The sequence below is a fragment of the Colletotrichum fructicola genome, assembly GCF_000319635.2.
Source record: "Colletotrichum fructicola Nara gc5 chromosome Unknown KSG_Nara_v1_contig05, whole genome shotgun sequence".
NCBI lineage: Eukaryota > Fungi > Ascomycota > Sordariomycetes > Glomerellales > Glomerellaceae > Colletotrichum > Colletotrichum fructicola.
The window spans coordinates 3,736,893-3,758,231 of NW_027094055.1; the positions used below are offsets into that span (position 1 = coordinate 3,736,893).

The 21,339-nt window shown below is 55.0% G+C and overlaps 5 protein-coding genes across 5 annotated transcripts; 3 read left to right on the forward strand and 2 right to left on the reverse strand.

Annotated features, from left to right (window-relative positions):
* Window positions 1-1,368: 1,368 nt before the first annotated feature.
* CGGC5_v009735 (uncharacterized protein) lies at window positions 1,369-5,568 on the forward strand (the record flags this gene model as incomplete). Its single annotated transcript, XM_066152208.1, has 3 exons — window positions 1,369-1,407; window positions 2,239-2,247; window positions 2,326-5,568. The coding sequence occupies 3 exons, from the start codon at window positions 1,369-1,371 to the stop codon at window positions 5,566-5,568; spliced, it is 3,291 nt and encodes a 1,096-aa protein (XP_066008522.1).
* Window positions 5,569-6,398: 830 nt separating this feature from the next.
* On the forward strand, window positions 6,399-8,014 carry mfs2 (putative efflux pump mfs2; the record flags this gene model as incomplete). Its single annotated transcript, XM_032021845.1, has 3 exons — window positions 6,399-7,017; window positions 7,073-7,720; window positions 7,770-8,014. 3 exons carry the CDS (start codon window positions 6,399-6,401, stop codon window positions 8,012-8,014), a joined length of 1,512 nt encoding a protein of 503 aa, XP_031881159.1.
* Window positions 8,015-8,092: 78 nt separating this feature from the next.
* On the reverse strand, window positions 8,093-9,127 carry oxd-0 (Phenylacetaldoxime dehydratase; the record flags this gene model as incomplete). Its single annotated transcript, XM_032021846.1, has 1 exon — window positions 8,093-9,127. The coding sequence occupies one exon, from the start codon at window positions 9,125-9,127 to the stop codon at window positions 8,093-8,095; it is 1,035 nt and encodes a 344-aa protein (XP_031881158.1).
* Window positions 9,128-18,239: 9,112 nt separating this feature from the next.
* On the forward strand, window positions 18,240-19,220 carry CGGC5_v009738 (Extracellular serine-rich protein; the record flags this gene model as incomplete). The annotated part of the gene is made up of 3 exons (XM_032021850.1): window positions 18,240-18,288; window positions 18,349-18,688; window positions 18,917-19,220. 3 exons carry the CDS (start codon window positions 18,240-18,242, stop codon window positions 19,218-19,220), a joined length of 693 nt encoding a protein of 230 aa, XP_031881258.1.
* Window positions 19,221-20,108: 888 nt separating this feature from the next.
* On the reverse strand, window positions 20,109-21,013 carry MSBP1 (Membrane steroid-binding protein 1; the record flags this gene model as incomplete). The annotated part of the gene is made up of 2 exons (XM_032021851.1): window positions 20,109-20,618; window positions 20,696-21,013. 2 exons carry the CDS (start codon window positions 21,011-21,013, stop codon window positions 20,109-20,111), a joined length of 828 nt encoding a protein of 275 aa, XP_031881283.1.
* Window positions 21,014-21,339: the final 326 nt, after the last annotated feature.

A 21,339-nucleotide genomic window follows, 5' to 3' on the forward strand; every position in this document is an offset into this window, starting at 1 on the left:
TACCAAGAAAACTTTCGTGATGTTTTTGTTCAAGTCGTGCCAAAATATTGACTGCCACGAACATCCGCAACTTGCCCCGGATATGCTGCAGAAACAGACAACGCAACGTGCAGAGCAGCAGATATCAAAAAACCCCTCTTCGATGGACTCCCGTCGCTTCCATCATCCCGAACTCTGCTCCCATGTCCCGATGCCAAGCAGCCTGGCTAGCAGACGGGGCAGCCTCCAGTGTCTGGGGTCCTGTCAGCCCGCAAAAAGGCACGGCGTCCAATCCTTTGAGCCGCCGCCGCTATTTCGCAATCCGCCATTGACCTGCATCCAGACAGCCGAGCTTAAAAAAAGAAAGAGAGAAAAACACAGGCTTCAGGGGTCTCTGTTCAGTATCCGTAGTACGTATTGCGTATGTAACACGGAGACACTGCCTGCGTATCCATATTCTTTCCCTTCCAGGTACTGCAGCCGAGTCAAGCCCCTCGGGTCTATTCAGCGAAAATGGCAGGTCTCCCAGTGCGCATCTTGGTCCATTGCGTGGACTGTGGACAGACAGCCCAACTCACATGCTGGTGAATCGGGCTCAATTGCGGATACCGATACAGTGGGTGATTGCCGGCCGACCTGGTGAGCATACTGCTCTTGGGCAAACGTCGGAATTCTCTGGCCATGCTGGCATCGTTTGGTGTAGCAAATATGTACTCACAAAACAACTGTCTGGAAATAATGCGGCAGATCTATGGGGGCAAATCTGTGTCGGCCAATATAAAATTTGCCATCTTTTGACAAGGAGGGATTGTTTTTTTTTTTTTCTCGCCTCTCGGATGCGGCTATGGAACATGCATCCTGTGCCGCACCTCAGTCGGAGCAGCATGCAGCGAGCACCCATTGACTTTTGCTGGCAGGACATTTTGGAACGGGCACGGTTCCGTGGCCATCACTCCGTTGTTTACACATGTCCACCTCCGGACCACGACGTCACGGCCTCCTTACTCGTACACGGCAGCATCCTGATACCGGCGTCGGCGAGAATGGCCTGGGCAGGCTCACCAGCTGTATCACCTTGGCCGAGGCCTTGTTTGACGCGACGTCGGGATGCCTTACGTGTCCGTACTGATGCTCCGTCAACATTGATTCGGCGCCCGGGACGTGCTTCTTTGTCGTCCGGCCAAAGCCAAATTTTTACCGGGTGAGGCTGCGATGCCGAAGGGTTCGGGACCCTCCAGCCAGTGAAGCGGGAAGCCGGGATACCGGGACGAGGAGGGTTTGATACGGCCCATTCCTTGGCACTGCCATTGGCCGGCTTCGCCAGCTGTTCTTTCGAGTGGACTCTGGACTGGAGACTGCAACTGCCACCTCAGCTTCTCCTTTTCAAACATGGGGACCCGTGAGAAACTACTGATCGGTCTGACTAAGGTGCGGTAAGGCTTCTTTGATGGCAGGGGTGAGGCACTAAGCAGTCGGGTGAGGCATTGAGCGCACTGGGCTTGCTGCTCACCTCGCTCCGTTCTCTGGCTAAGAGAAGCGCCGGCGGGCCGCAAACAGCGTGGCTTCCATTTCGCAGGGCAGCTTAGGTACGTTACCCGGGGCACAGTGGGCGGTGATGACTGGTTGGTGAGATGGTGGTCCTTGCTGTTTTCCGCGCAGGCACCTTGTCGGTGTCGTCGCTCATGCCTCCTGCCTCCTATTGGTGCATCGTTTATCGGATTTCGAGACGGCGTTTACGCCTAAGGCAGGAACAGCCGCTGTCTGCCATACTGCTTGCCTTACCTAAGCCTGACCTCTGCTAAGCACAACTGGGAAAGCTCCCGGCAAGCCTACACGTGACCTTCAGCTCCAGGACAGACCAGCTGAGCTGAGGTAAGGTACCTTCCCGTCCAGCCGTCACCTTGAGCCTCCTCCTGCCCGCGTGTGAAGCTGCTGCTCTGCGTAAAAGGCTCGTCACGCCCGCCGGATGCTCCAGATTCTGTTCTGTTTCCCCATCTTCATACTCCAAACCTTGCCGACACCACCGACCAACAAGAAAATTTCATCGACCGCCTAGTGGCCCGCCTGCGACCAGCATCCAGCAGAAAAATTCCATCTCCGACATCTTGTATCACGTGATCATCCTCACCCAGCAGCCAAAAAAAACATCACCCAACGACACGCCTACGACGCGCGCATAGAGGTGTGGCTCCGATTGCCATCCCTACACCCCCCAAACGCGCCCAGATAGATGCCCTGATCCACCCAGAGCTCTCGTAGCGGTTGCCAGTACGTCCTGCCTCGCGACCTTCATTCAGCCTTGCGATCCCCATCAAACATGACACCTCTCTGACCTTTGACATGCAGAACCTGGCGCCCATTCATCTTCTTCAGAGTCGCGACGGTCCCCTCGATCGCTGGCGAGGAGGACTTTGGGGGATGAGTCACTCAGTTGCCCATACTCCCCTCGAGACCTTGTTCCTTTTCCAGGAGCTCGCCCGCACCGGCATCACCACCGATGGCTTCGACCGAGCCGCGAAAGCTCTCGTCGAGAATGAGCTGATCAAAACCGATACCTCCTACGATGCAGCCCGTCTGACCCCAGACGCACTCCGACAGCTGTTTCTCAACGTCTGGACCGAGGAACTGGCGACCGCCAATGGGACAACGACCTCTCCGAATTCTAAGAGACGCAAACTGAATCGCCCACCCGTTCCCACCCTTAAGGAGGCAAAGCAACAGGTCGCCGAGTATCCGGCACTCGTGGAGAGACTATACGCCAGATGGAGAGATTCGGCTGTGAAGAGCATCAGGGAACAGGAGGAACGACTCATCGTGTTGGCTGGGGAGATAACGTCTTTGGATGCTGAGGAGAGGGCGGAGAAGGCGAAGGCGGCTGCACCACCACGCCCGCCAGCTCCTAATGGTACTCCAGGGCCCAAGACAACGCCGACGCCGGTCCCGGTTCCATCTACGCTCCCGAATCCTGTGCAGGCCGCGGCTGCCCAACCGCAGGTCAAGCCTCCAGCTCCAGCGCCTCATGTCGAAGCACCGAGACAAATCAGACCCGCCCCGGCACAGGCCACAGCTCCGACGCAAACCCCAGTGCCAGTTCCAACACCGGTACCTCTGCCTCCTCAAGCTCAAATCAAGCAACCCCCGACTACGACGCCAGTACCACCACCGGTTCCGCAAACCGTACCTGCCAGGCGAGATGTGGCCGCCCCTGCAGGTGCCTTCCAACAGCCGCCGCCGCCTCCGCCTCCTGCACAAGCAGCAGCGGCTGCCGGGGCATCTCCTGCACCTGCGAATGCTCCAGCTTCCAAGCCGCATCAACCTCCAAAGCCTCACAGTGGCTCGGCTCAGGTCTTGCAGCCCCCTGTTGGTGCTGGTCAACCACCAGTGAGGCCCGGGCAGTCGACATCGCCAGTGCCTCTGCCAGCGATTTCACCAAGGCCAGACAGTGTTTCGAAGACGCGTACTCCTGGCCCGCCAACTCCTGCACAGCCAGCAACCCCGGGTACTTTCAAGTGGGAGAAGCCTTACCAGCCGACTGCTCAAACGCCTGGCCGTCCTATGCCTCCACAAGTGCCTGTAACCTCAGGACAACCTACGTCCGGTCAGCATCATCCTTCACAATGGTATTCTCAACCTCAAGGTCAATATCATGGCCCTTCGCATCCTCCACACGTACCTATTCAGCCGAGCCCAGGCCAAAGGTATCCTCAGCAATCACAACCTATGCTAGTACCCCCTCAGGGTCAACCACAGCCACAACCACAACCTCAGGCTCGCCCACCGCCTCAAGGTCAAGCGCAGCCTCATGGGCAGACGCAGCCAAAGGGGCAGCTGGTTGCGCCGATGCATTCGACTCCCGTAAAAGGCCCACCAGAGGGGTCTGCGATCCAACCCCCGGGTCGGCCGATCTCCACGACGCCGATCGCCCCTCCGGTCCGACCTCAACCCGCACAACATCAACAGAGTCATCCACCAGCCGCTCACTCATCTCATCCTCCTCAACCTCCTCAGCCTCCACACCCACCGCAACCGCCAACGGGCTACCAACCACCTCCCCAGCGGCCCCTGGCTGCATCACCTACGCCGCCATCCGGTCCTCCAGCACCAACTGCAGGTGCTGCAACGAGATGGCCTCAGTCGCAACCACCACCCTATGCGCAGCAGCAGTTTAGTCCCACGCCTGCTCCCGTTCAGCCTCCCAAAGCGGCCGAGAATCAAAAGCGTGTCACTTCTCCCTTCGTTAAACAGCAGCCACATACTGCCATTCCAGCTCATCTGGCTCCGCAGCTTGCAACGCCAACACCGCAAAGATCCGCAAGCACGCCCATTCCGCCGCCGCAAACTCCTGTCACTGCGCCTCCCAACTTTTTGATCACGGGCTCCGGAACCAAGTGGACGAACAAAGCTACACCTTCCACTCCTCGACCGTCTGGAAGGGAAATCCAAAGCCCCGCTTATGAGCCGTTGAGCCCGCCTCAGCAGCCGGCGCCACTGCCAACATCGACACCCTCCCAACCATCGAAGAAGTCTAGCCCGAAGCCGGTCACAAAGCCCGAGACGAAGACGCCTAGAGGTCGCGGCCGGCCTCCCCGCAGTGCAAATAAGATTCGGGCTGGCAGCACACCATCCTCAGTCGTTGGTGTGCCGCGTAGGAGCCAGTCAGTCGCCTCTCAGACGGACGAGCTTTCCATGGACCACGTTGATTTGGCATCGAGAGTTAAGGACGAGAATGCCACTCCCAGAGTGACGCCCAGGGCTACGCCCAAGCCGCACGACGAGACCGGAGATACGACTGCAGACGAAAGTGTACCCAGTCGCAGAAATTTGATTACACCCAGCGGCGTGGCGTCCCGATTGGCCCATAAGCGCAAGCGACAGGACACGCCAACAGACCTACCAGCAGCGCCGCCAACCACCGTAAGCTGGACGCGTCAGTTCGGTCGTGTTAGTGCCGCCGCTCTCGATCAAATTTCAGCACACAGATTTGCCAATCAGTTCGCGAACCCAATCCGTGAACGCGACGCCCCTGGTTACAAGGGTTTAATCTTGCAGCCTCAAGACATAAAATCCATTCGGGCAGCGATTACCCACGGTAACCGAACAGCTACGGAAGCCGCCAAGGGTCTTCCAGACGGAGACCCGGGCACGGGCACGGTTATCCTGCCTATTGGCGATGACTTGGTCCCCCCCAAGAGCATCATCAACAGCGCACAACTTGAGCGGGAACTTTTCCATATGTTCTCAAACGCCGTCATGTACAATCTGAACCCCAGCCGTGGGCCGGGACCGTCCTTCGTGAGGATGGAAACCTCAGAAGGAGCAGATGCTCTGGGATATGAGGTTGATGAAGATGCCGTGGTTCGGTCGACAAGGTCGATGGCTGGAGAAGTCGAGAAGATCATAGGAGAGCTCCGTAATGCAGAGAAGGGTCGCTCGGGACAAGATCCGTCGACTTCTGGCAACACCAGACCGGCTAGCGTCGCCACCGGTGAAGATACGCCGATGGCCGAGGACAATGATGCGGATGAGCTGGCTGGAGAAGCGGATATTACTTCAACCACGCGAAGAAGACGCGTGGGTACTAGGAATTGACTACCGCCGCGAATGGTGCAGTCTATCGAGCTGGAGTAGCACATTGGAAACGGGCTATAATTACCCTGCATTAGTTTAATTAGGATACAGCAGGCGCGCCGCGGCTTGCTTGCTCACGATAATGTTGACAACGTCCGTCCGGGGCCAATAACCTATAAACGTGCCTACGCGACCAAAGTGTGGAGGGTGACCGACTGTTGCGGTTGTGACGAGGCTTAGTATAGAATTGGCGAGTACGACGATGTTCAGTATGACACAGATCTTACGCGATGCAGATCGGGAAGCCAACTTCGGGAAGTGCACTTCGGAATGGTAGTTCGGGCAGACTTTCTCGGGAGGTATTGTTCGGGCAGACTATTCTGTTTTTGAGGTGAATGCTTATTGGTTGCCTCCCATTTTTTGGCCAGGCAGACGTCACAACAGCACCAATCAAAGAAGCATTCAGAACAGGCAGTCTAATGCAAGTCTAGATTGATAAACGAAGCTGCAGTCATATCGGAAACATCACCGGTGACCGCCGCGCGGAGGGCGCTCGGGTCCGAAGGAACGGCACAAAGGTGCTTCCCGATATCACCTTTATTTCCGAAGATCCTTCGCTATTACCCGAGCGAAGATGTCCAAAAAGACAGCAATACCCATCTCAAGACATGTAGTTGTCAATATTCTTTCTTCTTATCATTGACACGGGTGGTTTGGTTCCAGCAGAGGCACCGCAACCTCAACATCCGCTTCTTAGTGGACTCGTTTACCCAACCGATTATCAGCGCCGGGCTTGATTCCTTAACTCTCAAATTCAGAAGAAAGCAATCAAAACATCAGACATCGCTATCATGGGTCCAGAGACATCTCATGGAAAAGATGACATCCTGCTGGCTCCCGGCCCAACAGATCTCGAACTCGCCGCCCTGCCGGGCCCGGCGCCGATCACCGGCCCCACCCATCCGAAAGACTCGGACCCCTTCTTGGTAACCTTCGCCGAGCCCCACGACCCCGAGAACCCGCTCGACTGGCCCGCCGGACGCAAGTGGATGGTCACCGACGTCCTCTCGGCCACGGGCTTCAACCGCATCATGGTCTCGACCATCATGGCGCCCGCGCTGACCAACATCGCCGTCGAGCTCGACATGTCCTCGACCGAGTCCGCCATGGCGCTGTCCATCTACCTCCTCGCCACTGCCTTTGGCCCGCTCATCATCGGGCCCATGTCCGAGATTTACGGACGGCAGGTCGTGCTGCACGCGTCGAGCGTCTGGTTCCTCATATGGAACGTGCTGTGCGGGTTCGCTAACACGAAGGGCACGCTGATTGCTGCGCGGTTCCTGGCGGGCTTTGGCGCGAGTGCGATCTATGCGCTTGGAGGGGGCGTGCTGGGGGATATTTGGCGGCCGGAGCAGAGGGGACGGAGTTTGGGGATGTATATGCTGATTCCGCTGCTCGGTGCTGCTGTTGGTAAGTCTGCTCCGTCTTTGATGTGAGGAGAAGGGGGCAAGCTGACTTGCGCCAGGACCTATTATTGGCGGCTTCATAGCAGCGCGGACGACCTGGCGGTGGATGTTCTGGTCGACGTCCATCTTCCAAGCCGCCATGATCTTCGTCTCCTTCTTCAGCTTCCCCGAGTCCTACGCCCCGCTGATCCTCCGCCGGCGAGCTGCGCGCCTTCGCAAAGAGACCGGGGAGACGCGGTACCACACAGCCAGCGAGCGAGTCGACGCGGGCAGGTCCGCCTCGAGCGTCCTCGCGCGTGCCCTGTCGAGGCCCCTCCGTCTTCTGCTCTTCCACCCCATCATCCAGGTCTCCGCTGTCCTGTCGGGCTTTAACTACGGCATCCTGTACGTGGTGCTGTCCACGTTCTCCAACTTGTGGAAGGAGCGGTACGGCCAGTCTGTGGAGATCAGCGGGCTGCATTACATTGCGTGCTCGTTGGGAGAGCTGATCGGCGCGCAGGTTGGCGCACCGATGATGGATTACCTCTACCGACGACGCGAGCAGCCGCGCCCGGAGTATCGCGTCACGCTGATGTACTTTGGCATCGTGCCTTGCTGGGTTGGGGCGTTGATGTACGGGTGGACGGCTCAGTATGGGCTACACTGGATGGTTGTCGATGTCGGTGTGGTCATCATGATGTTTGGGTTGCAATTGGGAGGCATGCCTAGTAAGTATTCGTCATGTCTTCGATAGAGGGATGCTAATTCTAGCAATAGTGATGGCATATGTCATTGATACTTATGGCGAACATACCACCAGCGCTATGGCAGCGACGCAGTTTGTCAAGAGCTTGACGGCGTTCTTGTTCCCGCTGTTCGCCCCGAGCATGTATCGTGCGTTGGGGTATGGGTGGGCTAACAGCGTGATGGCATTGGTCGGCACGATTTTATCCGTGACTTTGCCTCTTTTTGTTTGGAAGTACGGCGCCAGGCTTAGAGCTAGAGCTGTATCGGCTTACTAGGATACCCATTATTGAGTAAGGAAAACATACTTGGGCACTGGCTTATTGAGAGGGTTATTAAGTGCATCATATCCAATTTCAACAAGCCACTGTAGTGCTTTTAACGGCAGCACTGCCATCATATGCCATGAAACCAGTGCCCTCACGGCAACCAACATACTCCGCTTGAACATCTCCACCCTTCAAGATTGACGTCTCCTCCCACAAAGTAATCTTCCCAACCCCATTCCCCATCGGCCCAACCGGACAGTATGCCTCCATCCACTTCTTCCTCAACTTGACATGGCCCCTGTGCACACGCCCGGCCCGCTCGAACTTGCTCATGTCCATCCAGTAAAACAGCTCAATCTTGCGGTTGTGGTTCAGATTGATGGGCCCTTCGTGATCACGGAACCGGCCGTTCTCGGGGACATAGCCCATCCTGACGTCAAGCAGCCCGTTCGCGGCCGCGTTGTCGCCGAGGTGGTGCATCCACCCCGTCACCAGCTCGTCGAATTCCTCGAACCAGTACGTCTTCTCCGCGGGCGTCATCGCGGAGTGGTCCTGCCCCTCGACGAGGAAGCAGATGTTGTCCGGCACCTTGGTGATGCTCGTGCGGCCCCGGCGGATTTCCTCTGACTCTGGCACTCGCTCGGGCATCTCGGCCAGGGGCGAGGAAAACTTCTCATCCGCGGTGGCCTGGGCGAGGCGGTCGCGGAGACAGCCCCAGTAGCCGATCTTTTCGGAGAACATCTCCTTCTCCCCGAGGCCGTTGACGCCGTTCTTCAGGTCGGCGGTGCAGGCGTTTTGGGTGCGGCCGACGTCGACGGTCAGTGTCTCGCGCCACACGCCCGCGTCGTCGGGGAGGTTGTTCCAAAAGTCTTGCACGGGGCGGCTGGACCACCACTCGGCGTACGTCGCGGGGTGCCAGTATGATAGCCAGATCTGGGTGCCGAACGGCTTGTTCTTGGTGGGGTAGACGATGCGGTCGAGGTGGGCTTTGCCGTCGATCAGGGCGTCGAAGGACTTGATGAGGTCCAGCTGGCGGCCGGCGGGTTCATCGCCTGAGTATTGGACGCCGAAGATGCCGTAGATGAACTTGGCGCCTGGTTTGTGGGCAGCACGAGAAAACATGGTGAGGTATGAGTTTTCAGAATATGTTGCCAAGTGTGATATGGAGCCAACTACAGGTGCAAGACCTGGAGGTTTTACTTGAGATCTCCCACCGGATGACAGCTCCTCTAGTAGTCGGCCATCCTGTTATTTATATTTCGTCTGATACCCGACGTCTCAGCCAGCCACGCGAAGCTCGTTGCATGAGACGAGGGGTAGACCGCCATTGTAGTTACATTGGTGATCTGCAGCTGTATCTCATGTTCTGTTAGTCTATTAGGCGAAGAGCTGCAGCTTGGGATGCGTCAAGCTGATGGTCACACTCGCATTCCACCATAGCTCATCTTGGCCTTTTCAGAAGGATAAGGGTAGCCGTCAGCCAGAACGAGATATCACCCAGCTGACCTGGATATGGTGCGCGTTTGCCATCTTTCCTCAATGGGGATCTTCCCATAGGCCAGCGCTCATTGAGCCTATTGAAGTCCTAGCAAACGGGTTTGATTCCGGCGCACTTTCCTATCATTATGATCGTTTGATTTCCGCATATGCATCAAATTCCGATTTCGCTCAGCCAATGATCAGCCGTATCAAACGGTCCTGGTTCCCCGCGGTGATCGCGGGAAGTCATTAACCTATCTGTAATCAAGAATCCAGCGCTTCCGGTTGGATCACACGATCTTCAGCGGGATTGTCAAAAGATTTTGAGTTTTACCCCAGACTTTACCTGCAGCCTTATCAGCCAGGGTCCCCGTACAATCGATGCGGCTGAGAGACCTCCGCACGAAGATGAGTCGAAGTTGACGGCGATAACGACTCGACAGCACTGACTCCGGCTCCGGGACGGCCCCACCCGGGGGGTTGTTGATGTCGTTTGTGTTGAGGCATCTCGCTGAAGTCTGTCTTATGTCGCCAAAGTTTTGGGCGTGAGAAAAAATATCATCATGGGAGGTCTCAAGGTGCATTTGAGAGTAGTAAAGAAAACCGCTGTCAAAACGCACACGACTTTACGAGCACTGATAACACGAGGTATGTGGAGGATTTCATATAAAAAGCTTCTCATCTGGCATTTCAACAGATCAAACGACAAGAAACAATGTGCCCTTCTTCCTTGCATTAGGTATCTTCCTCGGAAAGACAAGTCCCCGAAGTGATTGTAAGGCCAAGCTGGCTGTTTCGTTGTAATAACGGGTCTGCTGGCTCTAGCTATCAATCCTTTTTTGAAAGTATTGTCTCATGTATAACACTCACCAGGTGAATGGATGTCCGAAATCATGATTGAACCTTTTGTCAAATTCAATCAAGCTTGGGGTCTAACTCTCAATTATTCGTGGCTGAACTATCAACGGTCAATGAGGGATAAGACGAAAGGATGCTTCGCCTGCCGCAGAAATTCACTTTTCTTCATGGAGGTCGTTGTGGATGGATCAAGTCGACCCGAACTCTCAGAAACAGAGACGTCATAAAACGTTCCCTCAATTTCTTCTGGAGAGTCATTCATACTTTGACTCGCCGGTGCTTCAAATAGGTACTAGACAACTGGTGTGATCTCATGGTGACAGACATGGTGCACTTTGATATAGAAAATACGCCGTATAAAATGTGCCACACGGCCTGGACGCGATGAGATTCTAGATAGGCCGGGCAATACGACGATCTGACGAATCCACATTTGAAATCGAGGAGCTTCTTGCGGATAGCCGTAAAGTGAAGGAATGGGCGACTATGCTTTGCATGTTTGATTGATTGCTCGTGCTCGCCGCTCTTTACCATCTCTTGACGTTTATTCATTCCAAAGCTCATGAATGCTTAAAGCAGAACTCGTGCGTATGGAAAAAAAGCACTTGTGAAAGCGGGACCCGGCCACACATCCACGTTTGTATGCATTCCTCTGTCGTTCAATATCGCGGAACAACGAAGGAAGAGGAAGATAATGGAGAGCATTTGGAGAATCGGAACTACTTGTGGGATCAAAATGAAGCATTTATACTAGACTCCAAAGAACATAGATTCCATGACCGGAATATATCCAGGTAGCGGTGTCGCTGAGATGTTACACACGTGCGAAGGTCGATAAAAGGCCGGCCTCCTCGAGGAGGGTATCACCGGTTGCGTTGGTGATCTCGAAAAGTATATAGGCCCTGAACTTCAAGTATAGAAGACCCCTAAGGAGAATTAATACCAGATAAGTGCGGCAGGTGTCTTAGCTCAGCGAGACAAACAAATTTCTTTATGACCAATAATACATGGTTAGTTAAATGTCGTAACTAAAATTTATGACTTTGTACCTAGATATTACCATTCCTGGTTATCATAAACAGCATCACGATGCATAGTAGGCATCTATCAAAGTATAAACAGAATTTTCATAGTGTGGCGTAAACCTCCACAAATTGGATGTGGCTGGGCTCAAAAGGTGGAAGAAAGGTACCTAGATATTACCAGAGAATACGAATGACGAATAAGAGATAAATAACAATAAACAGAGGGGAAACAAGGCTTCCCAGATCAAAAAGCGGAATGGAAGTCTACTGCTTTTGTGAATCATGCGTGAAAGGGTATTGACTGTATCTTGGCTCTGCCTCAGTAGCGCACTGCGGAAAGGTCGCCAAACGTCACGAATTTGCTTGGTTGAAAATTTCGAGTTGGTCTGAACACTAAGATAACTTTATACCGACTTTTTGAGCCGACTTTTTGCGCCGACTGTACATGGCGAGATCGTCGTCAGTGGCCTTAGGAAATAAGAAACTTGTAAAATGGCTTCTATCTTATTCTAATAAGAGTCCTTTGAACCGAGACTGTAAAGCTGATTTCCTCTTCGCTAATAAAAGGGTTCTAATGCACATGAAGTACTAAGATTGTTGATCTAGTCGGCAGTTGTCTCGCGATGTTCACCAGAGCCATGCATCGCCAAAACACCATGAGGTCTGTGAAATCCTCGCCGTCTGTTATCTCTAATGCCTGTCTCGTATTCATGCACATCGAAACTAGAATATCTGGCTTCATGGAAGAGGCTCAAGCAGAGCAGGCTGCTCTTGAGACGCGGACGGCACAAAGTTCCAGAAAAACCTGTCTGTTTTGATGGCAAAGGTCAGAAACCTGATTGGTCACACCTGCGCATTGTGCCCTTTCTAAATGTCTTGCTGAGCACGATTTCTCTTTTATAACAACACTTCACATTCCTTCCGCAAGAATGAATGATACTCTCGACGTGGATAATACTTATTGATTATTGGCGCAGGGGAGAGGGGTACCTCAAGATACCACAAGCCAGAGTCCATTTCTAGTGCGTCGTCTGCCGGGCTGCAGATTTCTCTGTACATTCAGCGTCAGGAACATCAACCTTCTCTAACGAACCCATCAAGCAACATCAGGGTTGAAATGAAATCCAAGATGAAAAGAAACTACTTCTCTCCGGTACAGGTGACGGGACTTTCAGCGAGGCTAGTATCCTGGATTCAACCGGCGGTTACCATGTAGAATGACAGAGACCAAGCCCAGCACAAGCACGCCCACACACACACATTCCGCACTAAAACATTCCCCATCAACCGCAACCATGGATCACCATACCTCTACACCAGTCCTCGATTTCTCCGCTGGCAAAAGCCTCTTCCGAATCGAAAGCGGCCCGAGACCCGAGACCCGAGACGCCTCCAGTCTTCTCGGCGCCAACCCTCCGGATCGACGGTCCCGCAACAATGCCGACAACCATCGCGCATTCTCCTCCTCGCTGTTTTCTAGCAATCTCCTAAACGAGGCCTAAACGAAATTTCTCCGCGCTGAAGAGAGGGACGATGCTCACGGACAGCGATCACGAATCGGTCCTGTCCAAACCCATCTTGTCACACGAATGTCAAGGCGGGGGGTAGTGAGCCACTACTGTCGCTGCTGTTGTTGCTGCGAAATCGTCTCAACTACTTGGGAGACCTCAGACACAGATAGAAGAAGCGACGACGGTCTCGTACACACCGCTCAATCCGCACACGGCTGTCCAATGCCGACTTCAAACGTCCTTCAACAATTCGCCCCTCTCAGGTGGCAGGTAGACAGACAGACAAGCAAAACGTCTTCATCCCATCGCCCCATGCAAGGCGCGTCAGATGCTAGCAGATCGCCCGAATAAAACAGGCGGCGGCCGGCGACTGAGACCCAGGAAAGCTGTCAACGTCTCCAATCAGCCCCATATCCTCTCCCCTCTCTGCGTATGTTTCTATGCGTTTGGCCAAGAAAAGAAAAAAGAGGAAAGAAGAAGGGCTCCATCAATACCACGCCTCACATCAAAAAATATCCCGAAAATGACACACGCCGTGGATGTCCAGTGACGGGTGTTTCGTCCCTTGGCATTCTCCCAATTAACACCCCGGACCAGACGTGAAGAGCCTCATGATCGAAAATGGTGCATGTTAGCCGATGACACGTGCGGAAGGGCGGTAGCATGGCAGGGTTGGCATGAGCCCCCGGGCACCCATTTTTTGGCGGCGGCGGCGGGTTTCGCCTGAAGTCGGACGGGGCTGTCGGCTGGTTTTAGTTTTGTTATATCAATGTCTGGAAAAACACGGCGACATGCTATTTGCCATGCTCATGGCAATTGGCCTGGGATGGGGACAGTGGGACGTCTCTCCGGCAGGAATTGCCGATTGTATGTTGTATATTCTAGACAGCGGCATTTTTGTAGGGCTGGATTGGGCTGAGGTTGTACGGGAGATGGATCGTGGTCGTCGTAGTTCTTGTGTTCATCATCGACCTCTTCGTCATCGTCCTTCGCCTTCAGGTCCAGCCTCACGCTTATCCTGGCGTCTATCATCATGCCTCGATCGTCAGAATTTTCTGCCCCCATCAGCAGACGCCGAGGAGTAATGCGGCTCTAGACCGGGCGCTTGCATACTGTCTCAAACGGCTGCGTGGAAAAATAATGCCTCGGCACTTGAACCATGTTTAACTTGAATAGGTTAGAGAGAACGAATTTTGATGGCGAAGACGAACGATCCCGACCGGCACTTGCCAAGTACGATAGTAGCCAATAATGAGAGTCATTCAGAGAACTCGCAAACCAACGCAGTCAAACAAATCTCACTTGGCTCGGCTTGGCTTAGACTAATGACCTGAGTCGAGTTGGTTGTGAGGCTGTGAGAAGTCTGCTCAGTCATCCCATCCCAAGTCTAATTATGCTTTTCTCTCAGAATAACGCCGCGGAGACTTCAGCAGCGTTCGGAGAAGGCGAAGAAAGCTTGTGAATAGCCGGCAGGCAAGAGGCAAAAAGCTTGGCTTCTCGCATCCCCTCTCGCTAAAACATCAGAGTCGGGCTGTTTGAACGACACGGGCAGCCTTGCCTCGGGTTCGTTTGCCCAGGAACACCTTACATGCCAAGGGGAATGGTACGGCGGTGGTGATGGGCGATTGGTACGGGTAGGTGACCGAGGTGAAGGTGCTCTGTGCAGTGGTGTGTGTGAGAAAGACTTTTTCGCGTAATGGAAGTGTAGCAAATGTTGGGAGGAAATTCCGAGATTGGACGACGTCAAAGGGAGGGCAAAGATCAGTCCAAACACAGACGTGAGGCTTTCTGCGAAGAGGCGTGTCGAGGATGGGTTGAACCTGCTACTCCTTTGGTTTGTCGAAGGAACAATGCGGTTCCCACTATTTTTGGCATGTGTAGTAGTGTTGAGCCTGGAGTGTGAGTGATGTGAGTCGGGGGGATTAGTGAAGGGAGGAGTGAGGTGTTTCGTTTCGCCCTCGAATTGCCCCGACTCTCGTCTGAGAAGAGACAGGCTACGGAGGGCGAAACATCTGGGTCGGCTAGACGGCGGGTCTGGGTTAATATCAGTAGGGCGGCTATTGAGTTGGAGGCCATGGGTCGGCCACTTGGCTGGATGCGGCTGTCTGTCCCGTGGAAGGGTGCTAGATGGGATCCACGCGGAAGAGTTGATGGCGAGATACTGGAAGTAGGGTAAAAAGGTGGACAGCATGTGTGCGCCTGTGTTGATCCGCGGATCCCCCTGTTTGTTCTGGGGAAGGGGAAAGCCAAGGGCCGCGGGATGCGAGCAGCGAAGGTCAGGCACCAGGTGCTGGAGTCACGAGGAGAGACAGGAGTGTGCAGGCGGTGGAAAGCCAGACGGTGGAGTGGATACTGATTGATGCCAGATCTCGGGAAGCGAATCTTGCTTGCGGTCGAGGTTGATGGGGACCCAATGAATGCAATCTTGGAGTCCGCGGGTGCTACTCGTCGAGGCAACATGGCCGTCGAGAGAGCAGGGGACGATAGTCTTTCCCCGCGAATAGCAGTGGTGGTTGGCCAGGCGAGGTGGATTTGGGAAGGCGAAGACATCAGACGCCAATGCTGCCCCCAGTCGATGTTCTGCGACGTGGTGAGAGACGGCAGACGAGGGTATGACGACGTTTCCATGTGCAGGCGAGTCGGGGAACGGAGGAGAAAGGGGGATGTGGCTTGTCTGGTTGGTTGGGATCGCAGTAACAGGACGACGCAGACAAGCAACGACGACAAGCCTCGCGACGTAACGCAACGGTGGAACTTGGTGAGGAGCAAAGGCACCAATGCTTGATGAGCAAGGACATGGGGCGGTGGACTGCAGATTCGTGAGTGGTCTGTCAATGTATCGTCGGAGGATTTTCTCTTGGCCCCCCCGGGACCAAGGCGGAGATGGCATGGAAGAAGTCCAATGACGATGAGGCCAGAGGACGGACGACAGGCTAGTGACAGGGTAGCAGTTTGGTGATGCGCTGACCGACGGAACAGACCAAGGCTCGAGTGCCAGGGGTGAAGCTTGGATGTTGTTGGGATTCCTGGGAGATGGAGAAGTGGATGAAGCGAATGCCTGGGAGAGAAGTTGACGAAGGAGAAGCAGATGGAGGAGATTGAGGAGATGCACGATGGACGAGGGGGAAAGGCAAGGGAAAGGGAAAGGATGCAGACTGAAGGCGCCCCCCGCGCTGAAACAGGGCTCGTCGCGGAAGTGTCAGAGGGCTGACGGAGGGTGAAGCACATCCGAGCGCCAGCCTCTTTCAGCGGGCCCCGCCAATGAGAGGCCCCCAAAGGAGAGAGAGTGGGGACTTGCCAGGAGCCCCTGGGTCGCTGGGCGGGCACTACGGGCCTAAACCTTATTTCGGCTTCGACGTCGTCCGACTTGGTTGACACGCGCTACCACCCAATCCCAGTCCACGGTCTCGTCTCTTTTCCTCCTTTTGCCCTCCCTCAAGCGACTGCCATCTTGTCTCTCTGGGCAGACAGACAGACAGGCAGACAGCCGACAAGCGCCCCGTGTGCATTTCCTGTCTTGTCTTCGTTGCAGGTCCTGCGCCGTCGCCGCCGGGGGCTTCAGGGAACTGACCGTTGGATCAAGTGTTGAGAGCCATTCACACAGAGACCGTCACCCGAGGCAAAAGCACCGTTGCTTCACCTGCTGCGTGCTCTGCGTCAGTCGGCGAGTCGAGAACCGTATGTGTGTACGGTACGTTCGTGCTTCGGCGCAAGTACGGTGTGGTGTGGTATGCCTGTGGCTTGAGCCTCCGCGGACTGATATCATGAGATGACTTTTCTGTCTTGACTGGGCGGACGAACTGCCGTTACAACCTCTGCCACACCACCACCGTCCCGTCATCTGTGTCATGAACGGAAACCTAGGCAGTTGGAGGGGGGGAAGGGCCGCCGCGTTCTTTTCTTGTCTCTGTCAGCCCGATATCAGTCAAAGTATATCGTCACGGTGTGCAGGCTGGCAGCTGCGTTACCCTCTAAACCACGACCGAGAATACACTACCGTGTGACGATGGTGTCGCATTCCGCCGCCGGATGCTTAATGGACGTCGCAAAGCCACACTTGCCGTCTTCTCTTTTCAGTCTGGTCTCCGGCCCGTCATCATCGGTTGACGTTGACATGGCGCGGCGGCGGTGCGTTGCGTACGCGCAGTCCCAAGTCTTAGCCCTTGAGGATTAAGCCAAAGCTACCTTCTCATTCGTTCACCTGCTCGTGGCATTGCTCGCGCGGCATCTTCTCGGATCGGCTTATCCAGATCCCTTCATTTCTTTCCAGAAACGGATGGCAGCAGCGCCGTTACTCGGCTACCACGGCTCCCAACCCTTACCATTCTCTTTCTTGCAGCGTCTCTTGGTTGTGTCTGGCAGTGCCTGGGCATTGGAGACCTCCTCCGCTCATCATCTGACAGGCGATGGAGACATGGGTGGCCTACTCTGTACGCTGGCAAGTGTTAGTCAAGCACGCAGGGCACCCAGGTGGATGAGGAAAACCACCGACGTCGGCAGCATGTATGCGAGAGCAAAGCACAAGCAAGGCCTTCACTACGCATTGCAGACAACCTGGTTGCTGCTACTGCTGCTGCTGCTGCAAGGCCGTGGAGGTTATTCTGGCAGTGTTTCTCATCCATTCAACGGATCACCCCAAGTTGATTCCATGGCACAGCGCTGCCAATTCTCAAGTTTTTCGCGCCCAGAACCCCGGCCAAAACCCGTTGTCTTCGCTAGGCGTCGGTGGCGCACCAAAGACACCTCTCTTACACCCAAGAGCCCCCCCGGCTGTGATGGTCAAAACGTGTTTCAACCACGCACCGTCAGCCTCCTCACCCCTTCACCCACGTCCATCCGGGCTGCCACCCCTGCCCCGATACAACATCTCACACCCAAATGGCCCAGCCCATGTCGCCTCTCTTGACGCATCAACCACCACACATCCCAACCCCCTGTCGACTCTGATGTCGACGCCTGGCCGATTTTTTTTTCAGATGCAACGACGCCCGCCCGAGCAGGGGTCTGAGGTTTCTGGCATCTCTCTCTCTCGCAAAAGCGCAGACATCACACAACTCTTGGGACGATCCCGAAGGGTCGCCTTTAAAACCATGCCGTTCCCTCCCACCCCCTCTGCTTCCAGTTTCCCGTTCCTGGAGAAGTCATCAAAAAAGAGTTTCTTTCATTCGGATTTTATTTTCCTTTTTTATTTTTTCTTCAACCGCGTTTAATTCCAACCGTCTTCTTCCACCGAGGCTAGTCCTACCAACAGCGCAAGTCGCTTTTTCACAACAAACCATTCGATTCTAGTAGTCACTCTCTCGACGAATACTCTTCGACTTCATCCTTTTTACCGGTTTCTTCAAACGAACTCGATTCAAGATGCATATGTCCGCTATTGTCGTCTCGGCCCTGGCCGCTGTTGCTCAGGGTAGGTTTTCGGCAGATGCTGGAACAGGAAAAAGGCCAACAGACTAACACGAAAACCCAGCCGTCGACGTCCAGGTCGTCTCCGTCGCCTCGACCAACAACACCCTCAAGTTCTTCCCCGACAAGATCAACGCCCCCGTCGGCTCCATGGTCCAGTTCCAGTTCCGCGGTGGCAACCACTCTGTCGTCCAGTCCACCTTCGACAACCCGTGCATCCCCATCCAGAACGTCAACACCTCCGCCAAGGGCGTCTACTCCGGATACCAGCCCGTCGCCGCCTCCACCGCCAAGGGCCAGATTCCCGTCTTCACTGTTGAGGTTAAGAGCGCCACTCCCATGTGGCTGTACTGCTCCCAGGCCAAGCATTGCCAGAACGGCATGGTGATGGTCATTAACGAGAAGTAAGTTTACCTTTTTGCCTTTCGAATTTTCTTTCCCGCGGTTCGCGTTGTTGTCCGGAGAACCCTTTTTCCCGCACGTGGATACTCCTGGTCTGTCGGTCAAGTGTGACGTGAACCTCGCGTTTCACATCTCAGACGAGACAGAGGGGTGGCCGAGATGCATGAACCACCGCGCACGGAGACACTACAAAAATAAAAATACGATCAAAATGCTAACAACCCGCCCAGCACCAATGCGAACGCCACCCGCTCCCTGGCAAACTACGCCAAGGCCGCAAAGAACGTCGCCCAGGCCCTGATCCCCGGCCAGTCCTCCGGCGGCGGCTCCGGCTCCGGCTCTGGCAACGGCGGCGGCAGCGCTTCCCCCACCACCGGCACTGGCTCCGGCACGGGCTCCGGTTCCGGCTCTGGCGCCGGCAGCGGCGCTGGTGCTTCCGCCACCCCCTCCTCCCCTCCCACCGCCGGCGCCGTCTCCCTCAGCGCGCCCGGCACCCTCCTCCTCGCCCTCGGCGCCACCTTCATGCTCATGTAAGGTGTTCAGCTGGGGTGAAAAATCGGCGGATTATTATTCCCATGCAACACAGCTTGTTATCACAAGCGACACAAGACGAGGAATATTTATGGAAGGGGTCGGTGTAACGGAATGGGCCAGGAGTTGGTCTGGTTACGGTGTACCATTGCGATGATGATCTTAATACCATTCACTTTTTTATGTCATGTTGTTTTTATCAATCTTGTCCTGGCAAAAAGCAGTTTTTACTTTGTGCACGAAACCAAGCTGCTCTTCAACAGGGACAGCAGCTGGTGAACGAACTGGTTGAACGCTGAGGGGAGGATGAGAGAGAAAATTCAAAACTAGACGGGGACTATTTCCTGTGTATATAGTTCCGCGCCGAGAGATCGGCGTGACTCTGCATGTTTGCTGCTAGCACATCTAAATCGAGTTTCTTGATTCTGGTCAACCTTTCGTTTGGAGTTCCGTGCAAAAGTCTTTGATTGAGACATAAAATATTCTCAAGGGATGCGTTCATGGAAACCCCCACCTACTAGGCTGATGCGAGCCAGGTAAAAAAAAGAATTGTGTTCCCGAACTATACGGTCTGTCCATTTTTGGCACGCATGATGTGACTGTCGCTGTGGCGGGCGATATTCCCTGTCCTTGTCCTGCGCTGATTATCGCAGTCCTTGAGCTCAGTGGCACTGGCCAGTCTCGTTCTCGGCATCGGTCATTCTCAGCGACTTCTGCAAATACTCTGGTCTCAAGTTGACAAGACGAGTAGCAACAGCATCCTCATACAAGCAACATATTTCCTGCCAGCTCCGCACAAGTCCAACGGTGCTCAATGCACACTACCATGCACAGAAATAGAAATATATTCAATGGGAAAAAAAGGCCGAATGACACCGCTTTTGCAGCCCGTTACTTCTGCTCCTCCTGCCCGGGAATCTTCCTCTTGACCCGTCCCTTGGCCGCCTGCTCGCACAGCTTCGGCGGCTTCGCCTTGTCCAACCAGCCCTCCTCCCTCTTGACGCGGCCGACCTTGATGTACTTGTCGCTCTTGCTGAAGAAGTCGACCCAGTGCTTGAGCGTCTGCTCGACCATGCGGTGTGCCTCGGCGCGCTCCTCGGCCATCTTCTTCTGCATCTCGTCGTAGCTCCAGTGGCGGTCGACCTCGGGGTCGTCGAGGGGCAGGAACATGTCCTCGACGCCGCGCATGTCCGGGGTGCGGTCCTCGAGGAAGCAGCCCGTCACGAAGCCGCGCGAGGCGTCGTGGCCGGCGAAGACGTTGTAGGAGCCGCCGGGCCCGTAGATGCGCGGGTTCGCGGAGACGTCGAAGATGGTGTGGTTGATGGCGAGGTAGATTGGCAGCTCGGGGTCGGAGCCGTTGTAGGCGAGGAGTTGCTCGGGTGTGAGCTCGATGGGGCCGTTCTGGGAGGTGAGTTGCGTTAGTGGTTTGCCGCTTATAGTAGAAATGGCAACAGGGAGAAGGCAGAGGAAAATCTCACAAGCTTGGACTTCCAGTAGTCCACCTTGAGGTACCACGGCTTGTTCTTGAAGCCCCAGAAGAAGCTCTCGCCGTTGCTGATGAGGTAGCTCAGGGCGCAGGAGGCGAGGGCCAGGAAGCTGATGACGCGCAGGATGTCGAGCCACGGGCTGTACTCCTCCGCGCCGTCGTCGTTGGCCTTCTTGGATTTCTTCTTCTTCTTCGACGGGGCCGCGACGGCGCCCCTCGAGTTCTCGGCCGGGGTGCCCGCGAAGAGGTTGTCGTCGTCTTCCTCAGCGGCCGCTTGCGGCTTGCGCTGCCGTACCTTGTCGTCGGCCATTGTGTGCGTGTGCAGTGTGTGTATGTGACTTGCGACGTCGGGACACGTGGTTGTGTTGAAGAAGCAAAGATGGGATTCGGAGAGCTCTTCCATTGGGGGGTCTCGCGACTTTTACGGAAATATATTTTGGAGCTGTCCTGCGCTAAAGATAGGTCACGTCACCCATCGACCAACCCCTGAACTACATAGAGATGTGGCCTGACGGAAGCTACGGACACTGCATATTTCGAGCAATTGGGGGCCAAGGAGCACGAATTGGGTACGCGGACGGAGGGACGGACTCTACGCTGGTTTGCAAACCGGGCTGCTGTTACTGGTTGATTGGG